This window comes from Taurulus bubalis (genome assembly GCF_910589615.1).
Source record: "Taurulus bubalis genome assembly, chromosome: 17".
Taxonomy (NCBI): Eukaryota; Metazoa; Chordata; class Actinopteri; order Perciformes; family Cottidae; genus Taurulus; species Taurulus bubalis.
In genome coordinates, this window is record NC_136605.1 from 20,866,401 (window position 1) to 20,889,817 (window position 23,417).

The 23,417-nt window shown below is 43.2% G+C and overlaps 4 protein-coding genes across 4 annotated transcripts; 1 reads left to right on the forward strand and 3 right to left on the reverse strand.

Annotated features, from left to right (window-relative positions):
- Positions 1-110: 110 nt before the first annotated feature.
- rdm1 (RAD52 motif containing 1) lies at positions 111-2,139 on the reverse strand. The gene is made up of 7 exons (XM_079233538.1): positions 1,840-2,139; positions 1,569-1,748; positions 1,315-1,440; positions 1,058-1,223; positions 559-657; positions 389-465; positions 111-225 (listed from the first exon to the last, which is right to left on the reverse strand). Exons 1-7 carry the CDS (start codon positions 1,936-1,938, stop codon positions 163-165), a joined length of 810 nt encoding a protein of 269 aa, XP_079089664.1. The 5' UTR covers positions 1,939-2,139; the 3' UTR covers positions 111-162.
- Positions 2,140-4,668: 2,529 nt separating this feature from the next.
- Positions 4,669-8,200, forward strand: ifnphi1 (interferon phi 1; the record flags this gene model as incomplete). Its single annotated transcript, XM_079232907.1, has 6 exons — positions 4,669-4,794; positions 6,644-6,718; positions 6,909-7,067; positions 7,386-7,463; positions 7,567-7,663; positions 8,091-8,200. The coding sequence occupies 6 exons, from the start codon at positions 4,669-4,671 to the stop codon at positions 8,198-8,200; spliced, it is 645 nt and encodes a 214-aa protein (XP_079089033.1).
- Positions 8,201-10,467: 2,267 nt separating this feature from the next.
- abi3a (ABI family, member 3a) lies at positions 10,468-20,187 on the reverse strand (the record flags this gene model as incomplete). Its single annotated transcript, XM_079232748.1, has 11 exons — positions 10,468-10,719; positions 11,338-11,466; positions 11,771-11,899; positions 13,347-13,481; positions 13,878-14,021; positions 14,157-14,440; positions 14,654-14,707; positions 14,809-14,867; positions 16,115-16,303; positions 19,087-19,257; positions 20,056-20,187. The coding sequence occupies 11 exons, from the start codon at positions 20,185-20,187 to the stop codon at positions 10,550-10,552; spliced, it is 1,596 nt and encodes a 531-aa protein (XP_079088874.1). The 3' UTR covers positions 10,468-10,549.
- A 1,712-nt stretch (positions 20,188-21,899) lies between these two features.
- dnaaf19 (dynein axonemal assembly factor 19) lies at positions 21,900-22,786 on the reverse strand (the record flags this gene model as incomplete). The annotated part of the gene is made up of 3 exons (XM_079232908.1): positions 22,771-22,786; positions 22,286-22,451; positions 21,900-22,002 (listed from the first exon to the last, which is right to left on the reverse strand). Exons 2-3 carry the CDS (start codon positions 22,426-22,428, stop codon positions 21,900-21,902), a joined length of 246 nt encoding a protein of 81 aa, XP_079089034.1. The 5' UTR covers positions 22,429-22,451; positions 22,771-22,786.
- Positions 22,787-23,417: the final 631 nt, after the last annotated feature.

Sequence of the window (23,417 nt, forward strand, 5' to 3'; positions counted from 1 at the left end):
TCTGATGATTGAATGATTCGAGGACGGTGTTATTGCATCACATTTATTAGTTAATAATAATACTATGATCACATATGTGAAGTAGTATTTATACTTTTATATACAATGATGTTCAGTGACAGTGTGAGTCCCATAATGCATCAGTGTTGACCCAAGAGATCTTTATGAGACGGGCAGGTCCCACTCTTCATCAGCAGCCACCTCCCTCCAGGAAACCTTGTTCACCTGAGAGACAAAGAGCAGGGCTGAGTAACACAGAGTAGTCCTGATACTTATTGATGTACAAGAACACAAACGCAGTACTGTGTTTACTTCGTCTGCAATAATGTAGCAGACATCCATAAAGTCTCGATGCTCGTCTGTAAAACCTGATTCCAGGTCAGTTTACCTGAAGGACTCCTGCTGTGGGCTCCGGTAGGAACTGATCCGAGGTCTGTTTGAGCTCCACCATCACTTTACCAGCACCTGAAGACCCAGAGACACAGGTCTGAGATCTGTGTACATGTACACACCCGCAGCACGAGTACTAGTACCTAGTAGTACGAGCAGTACTAGTACCTAGTAGTATGAGCAGGACTGAGGAGAAGGCCTGGACCAGAGCTTTCTCTCTGACCCTCTTCTGGAGTCTACTACGGTTCTGGAGCAGAACATCTGGACCTGCAGAGACCACAAGGACACGTCTTTAACCTCCTGGAGACGGGGTTCTGGTCCATCGGTGAAGCGATGAAGCGTCCTACAGGTGAAGCGTCCTACAGGTGACGCGTCTTACAGGTGACGCGATGAAGCGTCCTACAGGTGACGCGTCCTACAGGTGACGCGTCCTACAGGTGACGCGTCCTACAGGTGACGCGATGAAGCGTCCTACAGGTGAAGCGATGAAGCGTCCTACAGGTGAAGCGATGAAGCGTCCTACAGGTGACGCGATGAAGCGTCCTACAGGTGACGCGTCCTACAGGTGACGCGATGAAGCGTCCTACAGGTGAAGCGATGAAGCGTCCTACAGGTGACGCGTCCTACAGGTGACGCGATGAAGCGTCCTACAGGTGAAGCGTCCTACCTGAGCAGGTGAAGCTGTCCTCCACCACGGCTGCTGCTCTGGTCATCAGGCCGTGATGAGGGAAGGAGAGCTGCAGCAGACAACCAAACTTCAGCCTCCTCCGTCTGCCTCTACCTTCCTCCTCCTCCTCCTCCTCCTCTTCTTCTTCGTTGGTGAGCTCCTTCAGCTGTGGACGACAGACAGGAAGTCACCTGTTGTCCCGGCGACTCACCTGTCTGTTCCTGTTAAAGGTGGAAACCCAGGAAGTGTTTTCTCACTGTGATGATGTCAGAGGTCCAGCCGTTGAATCCCAAGCAGTGATTGGCCAGTTCCACGCAGTGGGCGTGGCTCAGAGGTCTGCTGGAGTCAGACAGGAAGTGACTTTGTTTGGAGCTCAGCCTCACCTGAAAACAGAGAAGAGGACTAGTTGGTTCTGAGCCTCATGTTGAACCACAGTGCCACCTTCTGACCAACAACTACAACTGCCATTGTGGCGGTCACGTGACATCACAGAGAGGAAGACCATGAATACCTTGAGCGGAGAGTTCTGGAACAGCGGGCGTCCGTCAGTCTGCCGCTGGGCCGCCGAGGCCTGGACCCCCGAGTAGAACTTCAGGAGGGCGTAGAACCCCCGGGGCTGGGGGGCGGCGTTAGGGATCACCTTCAGCAGGTGGAGCGGCCCGAAGGACGAGAACACGTCCAGCAGCCCCGCCTGAGGGATCAGAGACACTCAGACCTGGACCCGTGAGGACTCACAGACCTGGACCCGTGAGGACATAGATCTGACCCCCATGTGGACTCACGTAGACCTGGGCCTCCGTGTGGTCCGGCTGGATGTCCCACACAAACAGGGTCTTGTGGTTCTCTACGGGGACTTTGAACTCCAGGATGTCGACCTCCATCAGACCTGCAGGACCAGGAGAAGCTGCTGATTCAACAGCTGATCCTCGTCGAGTCCAGAACCGAATATCTGGACCTCTGTGGGCTCAAAAGGGGTTCGACCAGTCTGGCGTCAGAGAGCCCGTGTTAGCGACGAATCCCCGCCGGGAACGGCTCAGTCTCCGGTGTATACACTCTTCTTTTTTTTTTTCTTCTTCTTCTTCTTCTTCGCACGGAGCAAACATAGTTTACCGCGCTTCCGGGGAGGGGCGGGGCCTGCTACAGTGACAAATGACGACGCAGGCGGAAGTGACAACACGTCCGTCAGGCCGAAAGTGCATTTAACATAGTTTTATTAACTTTACATTAAAAATTATGATAATTTCGTGATTCAGACTTTATAGTGAGAGCTGTTCTGGTGCGTTACAGGAAGCAGTGTCTGTGTCTGGGGCTTTTATTGTGAAGGGCTTTCTCTGCACCACCTTCCCAATGGACCACTGAATGTATCATCGAGTATCTTCAAGGGGAGCTCTGAGATGCCTGACTTCAGCATCCCCTTTAAAGGGTCCACTGATGCCTCCATGGAAGCAGGGAGCCTCTTGACACCCCCGCCCAGGGCCCCTTAAGGGATCCTGCGGGGATCCATGGGACCCTCAAGGGATCCCCTAGGCCTCTGACCTCATCAGCTGGTCAGTGAGTTAGAAGATGACCGCCTGACTTTGTACCTCATGGACGGGAGGCTGGTGTGTGATGGAACAAATACTGCACTTATAATTGTTGCAGGTTTGAATATCCCTTCATATTATATTGAATAAAATCATGTTGCGGAAGAACCTTTTGTGGCCCCTATTTCCCATCTGGTTATACTCATTATCATTAAACTTCCCGAGAAATAGCATGATTTATGGGCTATCCCTTCTTAACACATTCTTTTCTCCCCCCACCAAGTTTCTTTAACAAGCGTCCTCTTATCCGTTTTCTGTGACCTTCAACTCATGAAGACACACAGTGCGTAGCCTCCCTATTGATAAGACATCTTTCTCTCCACACTGCCATAATTCAATGAAGTATCCTTTCACTCTCACTCCCTATCTGTGCATTTTCATGTGTGAGAGTCTGAGTCCTGCCGATGTGCATGTTCATGAGAGTCTAGCTGAGTCCTGACGATGTGCATGTTGGTGTGAGAGTCTAGCTGAGTTGGTGTGAGAGTCTAGCTGACCTTCTCCTGCTGACTTTGTGACCGGCTCACCATCGGCCGTGTGGAGAAGGGGATCTCGTGTGGCAGCAAGATCCTATGGCGGACCGCATGAAGGAACCCTTCAGGGTCCTCCAGGGTCCTCCAGGGACCCTCCGGGTTCTGGCTGTGTTGGACTTTCAGGGGGAGTCGGGACTCATCTCTCAATGATAAATAATTTATTCTGCTACAGGGACATTTATATATACAGGTAAGCAATCAAATATATTTTTTTTTAAAGCACAATTTTATGCAAAAAGATGAATAGTGTTAAATTTACGAACACAACAAAACGTAAAGTAGTGCAAGGATGTAGCCAAACAAACAAAGTGACAGAGGTGAATTATTGTAAAGTCTTATAGCAGTGGGCAGGAATGATCTGTATCATATCATATATGTATATATATATATATATATATATATATATATATATATATATATATATATATATATATATATATATATATGTATATATACATATATATATATATATATATGTATGTATGTACATATGTGCATATACACATATATACAAACATATGTGTATATACACATATACACGTATATGTATGTATATTTGTACTATAATAGCTTCCATACAAACTGTTATAGTGACGTAAAGTCCATAAAGTCTCCACTGTAACAGTCCACTAGGAAGCAGTGTCTGTATCTGGGGCTTTTATTGTGAAGGATAAAACGGAAGTAGTGTCTGTAAAGCAATACACACAAACTAAACAAAGTGGTTTCCGTCTCCGTGTTATTATTTCATTACTATTATAAAGTATAAGCCTTGGCTACAATAATAATAATAACGATAAACAGGGTTATTAATAATTAATCGATTGGTTGATCTTCAGTCACATTCTGGGATTCAGACGCTCGTTCATGACGTCACCACGTTGCGTCGCCAGCGACAGTTTCCTCGATGACCAGAAAGGGAAAACAGAAACAGAAAACGACGTCAGCTGTCAATCAAACCGTCAAAAAAACTCCAGAGAAACCGGAAGCAGATGAAATGCTGCTTTTGGAAAATGAAAGTAAATTAATGCAAATCTTCCCAACGGAAATAAACTACACAGTTAATAAAAATAACTGGTTTTCATAATTCCTCTTCAAAATATTTTATATAATACTATTAAATGTAATTTACAATATAATATATAACTTAATATGTTATTATCTGAATTTTTTCTTATTTTTAATGAGTGATTCTGATGTTTTGAACAGTTGACCATGAATGAATCACATCACAATAATGAATGGATTTAATATTTCTGCAGTAGTATATAAACAATATACATATGAAAGTAAATTAATACAAATACACATTATATAAATATATTGCGGATATATTGTGGATACACGCAGTGTTTTTGTGTGTAGAAAGTGAAAACCAGAAAGTCCCACTCTCAATTGTTTTCTCTTTCCTGTCTGGAATAAAAGACTCTGATCAGCAGCATGTTGGACACAAAACACTCATCCTGCAGCCGCCATCCTCATCACCTTCATCACCTTCATCATGATCGGCTGGACCAGCCTGCTCGTCTTCCTCCTCTGCAGAGCCGTGACCCCCAGCCTCGGCTGTGGTTGGCTCAGACACTACAGTCACCTGAGCAACGCCTCTCTGACCCTCGTCCAGCACATGGTGAGTACGATGACATAATCAGGTGGTAGTCTAGTGGTCCAGTGGTTGGGTAGTCTACTGGTCCAGTAGTCTAGTGGTTGGGTAGTCTAGTGGTGCAGTAGTCTAGTGGTCCAATAGTCTAGTGGTGCAGTGATCTAGTGGTCCAGCAGTCTAGTGGTCCAGTAGTCTAGTGGTTGGGTAGTCTAGTGGTCCAGTAGTCTAGTGGTGCAGTGATCTAGTGGTCCAGTAGTCTAGTGGTCCAGTAGTCTAGTGGTCCAGTAGTCTAGTGGTCCAGTAGTCTAGTGGTTGGGTAGTCTAGTGGTCCAATAGTCTAGTGGTGCAGTGATCTAGTGGTCCAGTAGTCTGGTGGTCCAGTAGTCTAGTGGTTGGGTAGTCTAGTGGTCCAGTAGTCTGGTGGTCCAGTAGTCTAGTGGTCCAGTAGTCTGGTGGTCCAGTAGTCTAGTGGTTGGGTAGTCTAGTGGTCCAGTAGTCTAGTGGTTGGGTAGTCTAGTGGTCCAGTAGTCTAGTGGTCCAGTAGTCTGGTGGTCCAGTAGTCTAGTGGTCCAGTAGTCTAGTGGTCCAGTAGTCTAGTGGTTGGGTAGTCTAGTGGTCCAGTAGTCTAGTGGTTGGGTAGTCTAGTGGTCCAGTAGTCTGGTGGTCCAGTAGTCTAGTGGTCCAGTAGTCTAGTGGTCCAGTAGTCTAGTGGTTGGGTAGTCTAGTGGTCCAGTAGTCTAGTGGTTGGGTAGTCTAGTGGTCCAGTAGTCTAGTGGTTGGGTAGTCTAGTGGTCCAGTAGTCTAGTGGTCCAGTAGTCTGGTGGTCCAGTAGTCTAGTGGTCCAGTAGTCTAGTGGTCCAGTAGTCTAGTGGTTGGGTAGTCTAGTGGTCCAGTAGTCTGGTGGTCCAGTAGTCTAGTGGTCCAGTAGTCTAGTGGTCCAGTAGTCTAGTGGTTGGGTAGTCTAGTGGTCCAGTAGTCTAGTGGTTGGGTAGTCTAGTGGTCCAGTAGTCTGGTGGTCCAGTAGTCTAGTGGTGTAGTAGTCTAGTGGTCCAGTAGTCTAGTGTTCCAGTAGTCTAGTGGTTGGGTAGTCTAGTGGTCCAGTAGTCTGGTGGTCCAGTAGTCTAGTGGTTGGGTAGTCTAGTGGTCCAGTAGTCTGGTGGTCCAGTAGTCTAGTGGTTGGGTAGTCTAGTGGTTGGGTAGTCTGGTGGTCCAGTAGTCTAGTGGTGTAGTAGTCTAGTGGTCCAGTAGTCTAGTGGTCCAGTAGTCTAGTGGTCCAGTAGTCTAGTGGTTGGGTAGTCTAGTGGTCCAGTAGTCTGGTGGTCCAGTAGTCTAGTGGTGTAGTAGTCTAGTGGTCCAGTAGTCTAGTGGTCCAGTAGTCTAGTGGTCCAGTGTTCCTGTAGTCCAGTAAAAAACTGTGAACTGGCCCTTTAAAGATGCCGTTGACTCGTTCGTTACTCGACAGCTTTAACTTTATAAAGGAACACACAATATGTATTTTATTACTGACTTGGATGGACATGTAGTACAATATGTAGTAAAATATGGACATTTATGGGTATAATTTAAAAGACTATTTGTTTACATACATATATAATACAACTTGACTATATATGTTTACATTTATGGACAAGTATTAAAACCACATACGTTATGTTCTTTATATGTTAAAATATATATCATGTGTAGCAAAGGAGAGACAATATATGTTTACATATATGTAGAAAACATTCATACACAGATTTGATCTAAACCTGTGTGTTCAGAATAATAATAATTATCATGATTATTACATTTTTAAATATGCAATTTTAACAATGACAATAACAAGGAAACAAAGGAATGAAGGTTCACCTGTTGTTGTGTCTCTGTGTCTCAGGGCGGTCAGCTGACGGACGAGGAGAGTCCAGTTCCTTTTCCATACAAACTCTACAAATGCATAAAGAGCGATAAGGTGATCATCAATCAATCAACATTTTATTTAAACTGACACTTCAACTTCTTTCAGTATTTCACATGTGTGACCACACTTCTGACACTTTTTAAGAAAAGTTACACACAAACATATACACTTTTACTTTGCTGACATCAGCTCTGTCAGCCAATCAGAGAGCTAGAATACTCACACCTGTCCGTCTCTGTAGGTAGAGGTAGAGTCCCAGTTGGCCTTCGTCAGAAACAGTCTGGAGCTGATCGCTGGTCTCTACCGCCACGGCAACCGCTCCTCTGCTATGTGGGATACGGTCAAGACCGAACACTTCCTCATGACCATCCACAGACAGATAGACGGCCTGAACAGCTGCGTGAGTAGAGAGACACTTCAACTCCTTTCAATCTCCTTTTCTTTACTTCAATGGATACTTAAAGTACTTTCAGGGCATTCACTTGCTGAGACATTTCAGCCCTTTGATATTTACACTTGAACTGTTATCAGGCCAGTCACTGCTGCCACTTCAACTGTTATCAGGCCAGTCACTGCTGCCACTTCAACTGTTATCAGGCCAGTCACTGCTGCCACTTCAACTGTTATCAGGCCAAGTCACTGCTGCCACTTCAATTGTTATCAGGCCAGTCACTGCTGACACTTCAACTGATATAACTTCATGTTTTTTTTTCTTCAGGTGTCGACTCAAAGCCGAAATAACAGCCGACTGAGTAGATACTACCGGAGACTGGTGAAGAGTACTCTGTACCTTACTGTAAGTACAAGTACTGTTGCTGTATAAGTAGTAGTACTGACTCTAGTTATTTGTGTACAGGGTGGTATAAGCAGTAGTACTGAGTGTAGTTATTTGTGTACAGGGTGGTAGTCCTGCGTCCTGGGAGCTGATCAGGAAGGAGAGTAAACTGCACCTGGACCAGTTGGACCTGCTGATGGGCGCCGTTGTGGACTCGGCTGGTGCCAGCAGGAGGCGCTCTACAGCCAGCAGGAGGCGCTCTACAGCCAGCAGGAGGCGCTCTACAGCCAGCAGGAGGCGCTCTACAGCCAGCAGGAGGCGCTCTACAGCGACTCCGAAACAGCTGCTCTTCTGTGACTGACATGTATTCTGTTTCTCTGTGAGAGAATGGTTTGGTTTCTACCATTGTTCTATTTATTTATTTATCTATATTTATGTTTCTATTTATGAACAAACTATTTATGTATTTTTTATGACTTGAAAACATTTTGATAACTGACAATAAAGATTTTTTACCATCTTTGAAGTATTTTGTGTCTTCTTACTGTGCGGATGAGAGAAGAACGGAGCTCATTAAAAATGTTGAATGTTGAATTATTCCTGCACTCAATGAGCAGAAACAAATTCTGCACGTTCTTTGAGGACCAGGAAGCGGTAATCGACCACCGCCTCCTGGTCCTTCACACTTGATCAGGCGGGAGGAGGACCAGGAGGTGGAGTCGATGAACGCATCAAGTCTAAAGGGCGATCAGATATGAAGTGACTTTAGGGTTCAGAATACTGAGTAACACACTATGATTAATCAACTCCTTTACGCCTAGTAAGACCCAGTGAGATCTAGTTGGGCCCATTAAGACCCAGTAAGATCTAGTTGGGCCCATTAAGACCCAGTAAGATCTAGTTGGGCCCAGTAAGATCTAGTTGGGCCCATTAAGACCCAGTAAGATCTAGTTGGGCCCAGTAAGACCCAGTAAGATCTAGTTGGGCCCAGTAAGATCTAGTTGGGCCCATTAAGACCCAGTAAGATCTAGTTGGGCCCAGTAAGATCTACAAACACTCACATTCTGTTTGTCGTCATATCAAAGCTTAAATCTAAAAGGTTAATCAATATGTCTCGTTTACATATACTTATATATACTTATATATAAACTTGCATGTTGTTTCTCACTGATCTTTTATTTGAAGTTTGGACTTCATGATGCAGACGTTTCATTTGTATTTCTTGTTGTTTTGATGCACACTTCATATACACTACACATACATGCTTTGCATTTGTGCACTTCTCGATTGTTTAAGTTTAATTTAATTTCATAAATTAATGCTCTCTGCTCTGTACATATCTTTCATCCCTGTTGTTATTTTGTGTCTGTAAATTGCTACTCCGACAACAAATTTCACCTTGGGGATTAATAAAGTATATATTCATTCATTCATTTAATTCTGTGGACAAAGAAACAACAGAGCTTCACTAATTTATTGATCCTTTGAAGACACAAATTATAAAATGATGTTAATCATGAAACATAATTCATATGTTAAATGATCCTTACTGACTGTAATAACTAGTGATTATGACTGAATTGATTATAAATAAACATATATCAGATGATTATTGACCCGTTTGAACCATCGGTCTGTAGTTTGTGTCTGTGGCCAGCAGGGGGCAGCAGTGTAACAGTAGAGTACTGAGTACACAGCTGTGTTAGTAAAACAAGTTTCATTCATGGCACAATTCAGATAAGGTCATAAAAACATTTATCTCTGCGTACATATTTATTCTAAAATAAGGTCACATGACGTCCACCATGTTGGTGATGGGCGGGGCTTGTTTTCAAGATGACAGCCGGGTCCCAAGCGCTGATTTACAGATGAAGAGATCACATTATTACGAACATGAAGAGACTAAAAGGTTTCACAGATTATCTGATTAACTCTCGTCAGGTTTTACATTTAGGCAAATATCACAGGAAGTCCTGTTATTAGGACCCAGCTTTAAATAAAGGTTCATTCTGAAAGTAAACAGAAAGTTCATAGATAGTTTGAAGGCAAGGCAAGTTTATTTGTATTCAAAGTGCTTCACATAAAACCATTAAAAGCATCAAAACATAATGCAGAGAAAACAGGATTTAAAACAGTTAAGAAAACAGCTCAAGTTTCTAGGCTTTTCACTTTTCAAATTCTATTTTACACAATTTGTCCTATTAAAGTAAATAATATTTTGTTGTGAAAGTTTTAATTTAAACAAAAAACTTTAGATTTAAACAAAAAACTAGAAAATATGTTTTACTATTTTCTAAAATTAGAGTTTATTCGATTAATCGAGAAGAGAAACAGTTGATAAAGTAGAATTTTTTTTTTATTTGAATTTAAATATTAAATTAATTTACAGTTAACTGAGATTAGAGCTTCTACAATTATTAGTTGTATCGAATACTCTGCAATTATTTTAGTTTTCATATAAAATGTCAGAAAATAATAATAAATGTCATTAACGGGATTTGAGGGTATTCAGGATTAATCTGACCGTTACAGTTACTTATTCTAATAGTAAATGAAGATGTAATATTATAGATTAAGCTACCAGCAGTACATGAAGACATTAAAATGAGTGATGAACACATTAATGCATCAATAAATATAATATATATTATTCTGCTTAATGAGCACTTACTGTTGGTTCTTTAAGTGCATGTACTTTTGATATGGTATTTTACACTGTGGCATTACTACTTTTACTTTAGTATGTTGACATTTGTTTTCTGATGTTTTTTGAAAGTTTTCCTTCACAAACACACTTTTCAGACACAGTCTATGTCGTTTGTTCTACTGCGACTTTAAGAAAGTACATTTGCACAAGTAATTCAAAGTAAAATTAGTCATTTTGGAGCCATGCCTACTTCATATTATACATTATACTTCTGAGCTTAAACTTCTTTCTGTAGAAGATTACTCTGTAAGGAATCAACTCCTTTATTCTGTACATATTGTATATGTTCTCAATCTGTCGGAGAGGTCGATTATGAATGAATCCCTGTTATTATAAAACAGACTGCGACTGGTTTGGTTGGTTTTGATGGAAATGAACCTTTTATCAGGTGAACTCGGGTTTAACTGGAGGCACGTGATTGGACGTAGTTCCCGGGGAAGAATCCCCTGCTGCCGTTGAGGACCCCCTCACACCAGCCGTTGGCGTGGCGATGAAGCAGGTCGATGACGTCGCCCACTGAGAGCGACAGGTCGTCGGGTTTGGAGGCCTCGTAACTGTAAAGCGCCTCCACTGGACACACAGGAGAACTGCATTTATGCATCTGCAGACGCCTTTAAATAGACTTTAAATAGACTTTAAATATACTTTAAATAGACTTTAAACATACTTTAAACAGACTAGATTTTAAACTGACTTTAAATAGACAAGGTATCAAAATACACAGCTTTGTAAAACCGTTCTTGTGTTACTGAGAAACAAGGAAAACAATACTTTAACAGGTGGATCATGTGTTTGCTGTATTACAGGAGCTGCTTGGACAGATTCAGAAAAGATGGTGAACTTAATATTATTGGTACATTTGTACATTTATCATACTTCAAGTACCAGTACTAATAAAATGGGGTACTGAACAGCAGGATATTGTAACACCTTTCTAGTATCGGTATAATATATATATATATATATATATATATATATATATATATATATATATATATATATATATATATATATATATATATATACACACATATATATATATATATATATATATATATACATATATATATACACATATATATATATATGTATATATATATATATATATATATATATAAATATATGTGTGTGTGTGTGTGTGTGTGTGTGTGTGTGTGTGTGTGTGTGTGTGCACCAGTGTTATAGTACCTTGCTCCAGGTATTGTTCGGGGGCGTCTGTGTCGTAGTCCACTGGTGGAGGGAGGGGCGGCATGAGGTCATCAAAACCATCCTCATCATCCAATAGGAGAGGGGGAGGCAGGGCTGGGAGCTCTAGATCTAAGAGCACAGAGGTCCTGTGAGTGACAGCTGTGAATGGCCAATCAGGTCTGAGGAGGCGGGGCTTTGACAAAAAGATGCGAAGCTGATAGTTTTCAGGGGTCGTGTGTGTACTGCTGATGTGTAGTACTACTGCTAGTGATGTGTAGTAATCCTGCTGCTGCTATTACAACTGTAATAGGGTCACATTAATTACTGTTAATTACTACTTCTACAAAACTGTCTACCTCTAGGACTAGTACTTCTACTACCAGTAATAGAATACTAGCTACATACTAACAGTAGTATTTGTGTGTTTTCTTACCCAGGTGTTCGAGGCGAGCAGGTAAGCAAAGTCGAGATGAGAAAGAGGAGCGTCGAAGGAGGGTGGAGGAGGAGGAGAAGGAGGGAGGAGCATGGGGGGGAGGGTAGGGGGGAGGAGGGGGGATCATCACTGACAGACAGACAGAGAGAATCAGTAGGAATTAGCACCACAATAGGTAGGGATCATCTGTATTCATAGACAATCTATAGATCCTATCACAGAAAATCATCTGATCAAATAAAGGCCTGAAACCTTTATGTAACTTTCTCCTTATCCAGGTCTCCAGGACCGAAACAACTCCCTTACGACGTAAAAAAAAACATAACCCTCTTGAGTACTTCAGAAACCTTAGGAACATTTAAGCCTAATCCTAGTACCCTTAACTTCCCAAAGAACTCCTAGTACCCTTAACTTCCCAAAGAACTCCTAGTACCCTTAACTTCCCAAAAACTCCTAGTATCCTTCACATCCCCAAGAACTACTAGTATCCTTAACTTCCCCAAGAACTCCTAGTATCCTTAACGCCCCCAAAAACTCCTAGTACCCGTAACATCCACAAGAGGTGCCAGTATCCTTAATATCCCCAATAACTACTAGTATGCTTGACATCCTAACTCCTAGTATCCTTAACTTCTCCAAGAACTCCTAGTATCCTTAACGTACCCAAGAACTCCTAATATCCTTAACATACCCAAGAACTCCTAGTATCCTTAACTTGCCCAAGAACTCCTAGTATCCTTAACTCCCCCAATAACTACTAGTATTCTTGACATCCTAACTCCTAGTATCCTTAACTTGCCCAATAACTCCTAGTATCCTTAACATCCCCAAGAACTCCTAGTATCCTTAACTTCTCCAAGAATTCCTAGCATCCTTAACTGGGCCCAAGAACTCCTAGTATCCTTAACTAGGATCTAACTAGTTTCCCCAAGACACTTTTATTTTTGCTTTGATGTGAATTAGTTTTGTCTATACGTTACTGTCTGTCTATCGATGAATCTTAGTTGAATTATGTTATTGGAAATTTTGTAATTTCAGGCTGCCATAAAAAAAATCTGGTCAGGGACCGCAGATGAAAATGAGCCTCTCTGGCTCACTCCTAGTATCCTTAAAGAACTATCCTAATATCCTTAACTTCCCCAATAACTCATATTTTCCTTAACTTCCCGAAGAACTTCTAGTATCCTTAACTTCCCCAAAAACTCCCAGTATCCCTAACTTCCCCAAGAACTACTTGAACCCCTACTATTCTCATTCACTCCTAGCATGTCTAACATCCTCAAGGACTCTTGGTACACATAACATCCCCAAGGACCATTAGTACCTCTACCATCCTCCAAGTTTATTTTAACTTTCTCAAGAACATCCTTACTTCCTAGGGGAAACGTACAACTTCCCCAAAGGCCCTCTATCCTTCTCAAGTGCTGTTAGAACTTCCTCAACAAGCCCTACAACTTACTCAAAAACGTCCTTTCTTTAGGAGCCCTAACTTCTCACACCTGTATCTTCAGGTGTATTAATTCTGTGGAGTATTTTTTTTCTATTGGATGACAGTGACTTCCCTCTGTCAGCTTACGTGATTGGACAGCAGGTAGGAAGAGAGAGCGTGTAAAACTGCTGCGGGAGGCGGGGCCAGAGCGAACCCTCAGAGAGAGAGAGCGAGTGGTAGGGGGCGAGCGACGGCGGCGACTCCTCCTGGGTGCAAGGGTCACTGAAGAAAAATACCACAGAAGAAGAAGCTAAGAGGAAAACGGCAGAAAAGAAAACGACAGAAAAAGTACCATAAAAGAAGAAGAAACAGAGAGAAAGAGAGAGAGAGAGTTCATTGTCTTCTCAAAGGACCCGAGAACTTGGGAGGAGTTCACCACTAACACCAAGCTGTGAGGAAGAGTTTGTCTTCAGCAGTTATGCAAAGCGACTTACAATAAGTCCATTCAACCATGAGAACAAACGCAGAACAACAATAATCAAGAAAGTACAATTTCTTCAAGAAAGCCAAACTACAAAGTGCTATAAGTAAGTGCTACTAAAGTGCTACTTTCTTTATGCAAGGTATAAACACACTGACCACACGGCCGCATACGAAACAAGACGGACAGACAGGTACCCTCTACTTCCTGGTTGGGTGGAGGGGGAGGGGGCGGGGCTAGCATCTCTGAGGCTTCATTGGGGAACGGAGGGAAGCCGTCATCATCAGAGGGAGGAGGGGGAGGAGGGGGAGAAGGAGGGGGGAAGCTGCTCTCTTCCACCACTAAGGAGACAGAAGAGATGTGATGTCATCGTGATGTCACCCAGTTTGACCAATGATAGATTGAAGTGGTTTGGCTAAGATTTGGTTACCATGAAGATTATTTACATCCAATTACTGTTTTTGTTTCAGCCTCACCTGTCTCGAGGCTGAGGGGCGGAGCCGGTGGAGGAGCGCTGTAATTGGTCGGAGCCTCTGAAGGAGGTGGGGGAGGTGGAGGAGGGAGCAGAGACACCATCTCTCCAGAAAAATCCGGGGGAGGAGGTGCAGCGGCATCATCATCCTGGGCTGACATTTCATTCGCTGTCGGAGGAGGAGGAGGCGGGACATCGTCCAGCAGCGTGGTGATGATGTCACCATCAGGTGGAGCCTGGTAGGTGATGGGAATGGTGGGCGGAGCCACGGGTTTCCCAAAACTAGAGCTGAGAAAGAGGTAATGAATCAATATAAAGTGTGATCCATCATGTTCAAATCATGTTCTTATATTTCTACTGAAAAGATTTATTAAAGACTTGAATATTAAGTGTTGATAATTTGTAAGGACTCTGTTCAGAGAGGCTTTTATTGTGAAAGTCAACCTGAATGGGTCCTCACAAAGAGTGATGGACAAGAGCACACACACTCAGGGTTATTACCCGCTGACAGGGGGCGCCACCGGGCACTGCACGGGCTCCGGAGGTTTGGTGGACCTGAAACACACACACACACACACACACACATCCTTGTTAGACATGTTTGAGATGAAACAGGAAGTTATCATTAAAAGAAACACAGTAGAGTCACACTGAACCTGGTCGAGGCGCCATGTTTGCGGATCGTTCCTGTTCGGTCTGACTGTTTCCCAGAAACCTGTTGGGGGGGAGACACGATTGTGTTATTGTGTGTGTGTGTGTGTGTGTGTGTGTGTGTGTGTGTGTGTGTGTGTGTGTGTGTGTGTGTGTGTGTGTGTGTGTGTGTGTGAGAGAGAGCTTCAATAGAGTCTCTTAGGCCTCAGCAGCTCTAATTAGTCTCTCTAAACATTTTCCCACGCTCTACAAAGACTACTTCTGCGGTGTGTGTGTGTGTGTGTGTGTGTGTGTGTGTGTGTGTGTGTGTGTGTGTGTGTGTGTGTGTGTGTGTGTGTGTGTGTGTGTGTGTGCGTGTGTGTGTGTGTGTGCGTGAGTTGAAAGTCTGAACTGTGTGTTGGCTGAACACCAGCAGCCGTAACAAATACAATAAAACAGTCACACAGTTGGTCTTCTTCTGTTGGAAGAAGATTCAAACAGACTGAGACTATTGAAGATTCACATTAACTTCAGATGAACTTATTATAAACATATTTACTTTGTTTTGTCCTCCATCACTTCTCACTCATATATGTCTCTATATTGTTCAGTGAAATGCTGTGTTTCCACTCCAGTATTGTGATTGTTCAAGTTTAGTAGTTTACTGTGTACAGGGGTACAGTTTACAGTAGTTTACTGAAGTTGACTGTGTATTTTTGTGCAGTTTACAGTAATTTACTGTATATAAGGGTGTAGTTTACAGTAGTTTACTGTATATAGGGGTGTAGTTTACAGTAGTTTACTGTATATAGGGGTGTAGTTTACAGTAGTTTGCAGCAACAAAGCTGATGGTCTGAGACTCTTGGGAGGAAATAATCTTAAATAAATATAAAATCACGTCACGCGTCGCAGTGAAGGAAGATTTTGAGGAACGTTTACTGCAGTTCACTTCTGTTCTCGTGGTTTTGCTGCAGCCACCGAGACTTCCTGTTAGCATCTCACAGCATAGACTTCACTCGCAACTAAACTTCACTTCTGCTTCTTGTTTTTGTGTCTTCCCTTAATTCTGCTGTGTGTCTTTTCTATATAATACTGCTGATTCAAACCAACCGAATATGAGGCTTAAGGACTCTACAGTAACTATTTTAGAATAGCCCTCAGAGAAAACTGAACTAAAGGAACTAAAGGATGGCTAGTACAGGAGGTTTAGTACAAAAGGGTTAGTAGAGATGGTTAAGTACAGAAGTGTTAGTACAGAAGAGTTAGAACAGAAGGGTTATGCGATGCACCTGTTGGACAATATGTGCATGTGTGAGTTTGTGTGTGTGTTACCTTTATGCCGTGGCCGAGACAGTCCAGCTGCTGGTAGTTGATTGGTTGCCGGCTGTATGGGGGGCGGGGCTGTGTAGCGGCAGGAGGCTGAAGAGGAAGGAGGATCTTGTGGCTGCGTGGGACTCGTCTCACCGCCGTGAAGACGCCGATCTCTCTCCGGGAAACCTTCTCTTTGTGCATCTCCACCGTCTGGAGGGGAACCGGTTCAACAACACGTTAATGCAGAGGAACATGTGATCCAACAACACGTTAATGCAGAGGAACATGTGATCCAACAACACGTTAATGTCTCCTGTAATCCTGGCCTCGGCCACTGCCGGTCCATCCCCAGGTGGAGCGGTCATGGAGGCTGTGGGCCCTGATGTGTGTTTGGCTGGCTTTTCTCCCATCAACCTTGACCAATTGTCTTCAACTGTTTCTACTTCTAAACCTTCTACCTGCCTCCTGGGCCCCATCCCGATGAGGCTGCTTAAAGAGGTTTTACCTTTAATTAGCGCCTCTCTACTAGCTATTATCAATGGGTCTTTACTAACAGGTCATGGAGAGGTTGGTCCTTGTCCATCTCATCCCTGGACCCACTTCAGTTCGCCTACCAGTCTGGCATCGGGGTGGATGATGCCTCATCTTCCTACTACAGAGATGCCTCTCTCACATGGAAAAGGCTGGAAGCACCGTGAGAGTCATGTTTTTCGACTTCTCCAGTGCCTTCAACACCATCCAGCCTTCACTTCTGAGGGACCAGCTGGAGCAGACCGGGGTGGAGCACCACCTCACTGCATGGACCCTGGACTACCTCACCAACCATCCACAGTATGTGCGGATATGGAGGTGTGTGTCAGACCGGGTGTTCTGCAGCACAGGAGCCCAACAAGGAGCCGTTCTGGCACCATTCCTCTTCTCCACATACACCTATGACTTTAAACACAACTCTGCTACCGGCTACCTTCCAAAAGTTCTCAGATGACTCTGCAATCGTCGGCCTCATCTCTGCCGACTATGACAGGGAATACAGGGAACAAAATCAGGACTTTATAGGATGGTGCCAGTGGAACCGCCTCCAGATAAACTCTAGAAAGACTAAAGAGCTGGTGGTGGACTTCCAGTGGTGGTACCAGTGAACATACAGGGACTGGACATTGAGATTGTGAAGTCTTATGAGTACCTGGGTGTTTCTTGAACAACAAACTGGACTGGACTGTACTTTTTATTCCGTTTGTATATATTATTGCTATAATAATATATAGCTATTGTGTGCATTGCTGCTGTAATCCTGCAATTTCCTTGCTGCGGGACTAATAAAGGATTATCTTATTTTATCTTATGTGCCACAGTTTTTTAAAGTGGCTGTAATTAAACCTCTTCTTTAGAAGCCCACTCTTGATCCAGAGGTGTTGGCTAACTACAGACCTATCTATAATCTTCCCTTCCTCTCTAAGTTAATGTTGGGTGACTATGGCTCAGTGGTTAGCATGCCCGTCTTCCTATCAGAGGATCGGTGGTTCAAGCCCGGCTCCGCTAGTCCAAGTTGATGTGTCCTTGAGCAAGACACTTAACACCCCGTTGCTGTGTCTACGGCTTATAGAGCAAAAATGTACGTTGCTTTGGATAAAAGTGTCAGATAAATGTAATGTAATACTGGAGAAGGTAGTCGCAAGTCAGTTGTGTGACTTTCTACATAACAATAGTTTATTTGAAGACTTTCAGTCAGGATTTAGAAAGCATCATAATACAGAGACAGCACTGATGACCTTCTAGTTGCATCAGATAGGGTCTTGTTAGACCTTAGTGCTGATAAAGGACTTGTCTCTGTTCTGGTCTTGTTAGACCTCAGTGCAGCAATCGACACCATTGACCATGACATCTTATTGCAGAAACTAGACCAGTCGATTGGTATTAAAGGTACCGCACTAAGATAGTTTAAGTCCTATTCATCAGATTGATCTCAGTTTATATTTTACCCCACTAGAGTGCTCATAGTACCATATTACCCCACTAGAGAGCTTATAGTACCATATTGTGTCGTATGTGTACAGATTATAAAGCCCTTTGAGTCAAAATTTGTGATTTTGGGCTATACAATATAAATTGAATTGAATTAATGCAGAGCAACATGTAATCCAACATGTGCTCTCAGCCTGGGAACACATTTCATGAGTCAAAGGTTGATCTGTACAGAAAAATGTGTTCAAAGATAAAATTTAAAATCGAACCTGAAGTTGATCAAGATCCTCTAATAATTATGTTTCCTCTGTTTTTATCTCAGATTTAAGACATTACAGTTATTAAGCGTTGTAGTTATTAAACGTTACAGTTATTAAACGTTATAGTTATTAAACGTAAAAACAAATATCGTAAATAAAATACATTAAATAAGAGATTATTTATTAAATAAAAGCAGATCAAATAAGAGATGAAGGAATGCAGAACTCTCATACGACTAAATCACTGTAGAGAACACAACAAAGCAGCCAGAGAACAGAGGCTCCATTCATCCAGTCAGGCCCTCTCTGATGGAGAGGAGGCTATTATCACACACACACACACACACACACACACACACACACACACACACACACACACACACACACACACACATCGGTATTCTCAGCACTTGGAAAGAGGGAACATACAGAAGGAACCAATCAGACGTCAGCTCATCAATAACTCCTGCGTGGTCCTTTAAGAACCCTGGAACCAATTTTGTCTCTAGACCTTTTTTTCTTTTTCCCTGTGTTTAAGTCGTTGAAGGAACCCCAAATTAATTCCAATACTTGGGTTTATTGTATGTATTTGTTCAGCAAAGTCTTGGGAAAAAAATGTATATCTGCAAAAAAATCACTTTTAAAAGATATTTTGATCATAACTGTGAACATCCAGCACCATATGAGCAAGATTTACCAAAACATGAACATGAAAACAGCAGCGCGGCCCTTTTAATGACACTGATATCCGGTGGTGGAGGCGGGGCTCACCTGACCAATGAGGTTGATGGAAGACTCCATGTGACGCAGCTGATTGGCCTGAGCATCCAGCAGACTCAGCACGCTACTGGCCAGCGTGCTGATCTGGTAGGCGACGCTGGCCAGTGATTGGGTGGTGAAGTTCTTAGTTTCCTCCAACGCCTTCAGACAGCCATCACCTGACTGACACATGGGCACAGGGCGGGTTAGCTTAGCTTAGCACAAAGACAGGAGGCAGGGGAAACTGTTAGCCTAGCTTAGCACAAAGACTGAAGACAGGGGGAAACACCTAGCCTAGCTTAGCACAAAGACTGAAAACAGGGGGAAACAGCTAGCCTATCTTAGCACAAAGACTGAAGATAGGGGGAAACAGCTAGCCTTAGCTTAGCATAAAACTAAAGACAGGGGGAAACAGCTAGCCTAGCTTAGGATAAAACTAAAGACAGGGGGAAACAGCTAGCCTTAGCTTAGGATAAAACTAAAGACAGGGGGAAACAGCTAGCCTAGCTTAGTAAAAAGACTGAAGCCTGGGAGAAACAGCTAGCCTTAGCTTAGCATAAAACTAAAGACAGAGGGAAACGGTTAGCCTAGCTTAGCACAAAGAATGGAAACAGGGGGAAACTGCTGTAACCCTGTTGTTTATAGTTAGGGCTGGTTCAGGTTCAGTCTCTGTACTTTCTGGCCTTAAGTTTCCATGGATCGTGGTTGTGTCTGGAGCCGGTCCTACCTCCTACCTCCTGCCTCCTGCCTCCTACCTCTTACCTCCTGTCTCCTGCCTCCTACCTCCTACCTCCTGCCATTATGGCCCTGCTGATGCCCCTCCTCTCTACCTCCTTCTGCTTCATGGATAATGGTCCATGTCTACTACTTATTATATGAATACTTTCTGTCAGTTAGTACTAACCTGCAGGTAGCTGTGATGGCAGTACTCAGCCACCTGCAGCAGGTTGTTGTAGTAGTAGTACTGGTAGTATTACTAACCTGCAGGTAGTTGTTGTGGCAGTACTCGGCCACATGCAGCAGGTTGTTGTGGTTCTCCAGCAGAGCCCTCCTGGCGGACGGAGCCTCCTCCATGATCTTCATCACTTCCTCATTAAAGTTCTGCTCCTCCATGATCTTCATCACTTCCTCTTTACCATTCTGCTCCTCCATCATCTTCATCACTTCCTCTTTACCATTCTGCTCCTTCATCGCTGATTCAGACGAGATGTGGTTTTATATTATTATGTATAATATACAATACTATAATGTTAGTTTCCTTTCGTTTCCCTCACATGAAGTTCTGTGTTCCTTTTCCTCTGCTTCTCTTTACTCTGTTTAACACGTCAATTGCATGTACTTCTACTCACGGCTTGTACTTCTAGTCACGGCTTGTACTTTTACTCACTTTATAATGCAATACTGATACTTTTACTGAACACTTGTTCCAGTAGTTAAAAGTACTTTTGAAAACTGAAATTCAATTCAGTTTATTTGTAACCTCAATGAAATGTGATAAATAATTATACAACTTTAAAAACTCACCAGAAATACTTCAAATAGAAATTGTAGAAGTTCAAGTGTGAAGAACAAGTGGAGCCACTAGTGTTGTCTGTCTCTCTCTCTCAGCCTGTCTGTCTGTCTGTCTGTCTCTCTCTGTCTGTCTGTCTGTCTCTCTCTCTCAGCCTCTCTCTCTCTCTCTCTCTCTCAGCCTGTCTGTCTCTCAGAGAGTCCCCTTCATTCTGTGGAAACCTTCAGCTCAACTTTTTTCTCGAGCAGCGACCTGCAGCCAAAGATTCTGTTTCTGAAGAGGTCTCACTCCCTGTGAATACTAAACTCCTTTTAGGGAATCACACTCTTTGTTATATTATTGTTTATTGATTTAAATATCACTGAACTACAGCCCATATTTAATATTAGATGCATGCAATAGTTCATGTTAGTGTCTCGTTTTAACTTGAGTGGCTTTTTTGTCTGATGGAGCCAAAGAAACGTCTCTGAAGACTCCTGGATGTCCCAGAATGCCCCAGGAACCTCTGTGAGGGATTAGTCTCTTTGAAAGAGTCAGAGTGAGACCTCCTGCCTGTGTTTCTTCCTCTGTGTGAACCTGCTCAGCTCAAACCACTTCCTGTTTCACTCAGAGACCTGAGAGTACACACATGTAGTACTACATCAACTGTACTAGTACCTGTGATGTAGCAGAGTACACACATCATGTAGTACTACATCAACAGTACTAGTACCTCTGATGTATCAGAGTACATACAACATGTAGTACTACATCAATAATACTAGTACCTCTCATGTAGCAGAGTACATACAACATGTAGTACTACATCAATAGTACTAGTACCTCTGATGTAGCAGAGTACACACAACATGTAGTCCTACATCAATAGTACTAGTACCTCTGATGTAGCAGAGTATACAACATGTAGTACTACATCAACAGTACTAGTACCTCTGATGTAGCAGAGTATACAACATGTAGTACTACATCAAAAGTACTAGTACCTCTGATGTACCATATATATAAATATATATACAAACACACTATATTATAAAATATAGTGTGTATATATATATAATATAGTTTATATATAAATATAATATATATGTGTATATATACACACACACACACTATATAATATAGTGTATATATATATACATACATACACACACACACATATCTAGTATATATATATATATATTTATATATATATACACACACAATACAAACACAAAAAGCTTTAAAGAATAAAAGAATCATAAGTTTCTTTACATTTTATTATAATACTATATAATATACTATATAAAGTTTTATTATCACAGTAGAATAAACGTCATCACTGGTTGCTCGGGGCGACCGGGTTCCAGGGCTGTTTCCGAGGAGCTCCGTCTTTATCGCTCTTCTCCAGAGGGGTCAGGTGGCAGGTCAGGACAAGGTCTCTGTGGGACAGACACACGCTACTGTCATGCTGCGTTCAAGACCAGGTCCCTGTGTGACAGACACACGCTACTGTCATGCTGCGTTCAAGACCAGGTCCCTGTGTGACAGACACACGCTACTGTCATGCTGCGTTCAAGACCAGGTCTCTGTGGGACAGACACACGCTACTGCCATGCTGCGTTCAAGACCAGGTCTCTGTGGGACAGACACACGCTACTGTCATGCAGCGTTCAAGACCTGAAGTGGGTCCAGGACCAGTAGGGCTCCAGGACCTGGTCTCACCTGAACTGGCTGTAGGAGCCCCCCTGGCTAACGGCCCTGAGCTTGGCCCGGTTCTCTCTCTGCTGTCGCCGCTCAGACTGGACCGCCTCCTGCAGCTCGCTCTCCAGCGCTGAGAAGTCGATGACATCACGCTGTGATGTCATGATGATGTCATCCAGGTCCGCTGCTTTGATGACATGACCACATTAGATACCAGTAAAAGTACTAATGCCACAGTGTAGAAGTACTCTGTTAGTAGTAACAATACTAATGCCACAGTGTAGAAGTACTCTGTTAGTACTAACAATACTAATGCCACAGTGTAGAAGTAGTCTGTTAGTAGTACAATTACTAATAATACAGTGTAGAAGTACTTGTTAGTAGTAAAAGTACTAATACTACAGTGTAGAAGTACTCTGTTAGTAGTAAGAGTACCAATACCACAGTGTAGAAGTACTCTGTTAGTAGTAAAAGTACGAAACTACAGTGTAGAAGTACTAGCTCACCTGAAGCGGGTAAAGAATCCTCGTGGGTCAGAATCAACTAACCGTCTCCTTGGCGACGGGATGACGGACTGCGCCTGCGCACTGCGATGTGGTGACCGGCACATACAGTTAAACAGTCTCACTTCCGGTTCGGCTCGGTTTGTGTTGACGTCAGACGGATGTGGACTCGTGAAACCAGTCTGACTGAGCTCAGGTGAACTGGTTTAAACCGTAGACTGGCGGGTTAAACGGCTCGTTGTTTCTTCTTCTTTTTGGCTGCGGCGGCAGCTCGGCGCTGCCGCCGCTGGACGGAAGAGGAACTACACCATTCTTCTTCTTTTCCCGGTTCAACGTGGAGGACTCCTGCCGCCACCTGCTGGACGATGGGAGCAAGAACAGCTTTCTGTAAATTAAATAAAAACCTGTTGAACCTGTTTAATGTATGCATCATCCCTGTCCCCCCCCCCCCCCCCCCCCCCCTTAAAACAAGGGTCACATGACTTAATTCAATTCAGTTGATTTTGTATAGCCCAAAATCACAAACACAAATTTGCCTCGGAGGGCTTTACAATCTGTACACATAACTTCCCTGTCCCAGGACCTCACATCGGATCAGGAGAAACTCCCCAAATAAAGATAGAGAAAACGCTTTCACAGGGAAAACAGGA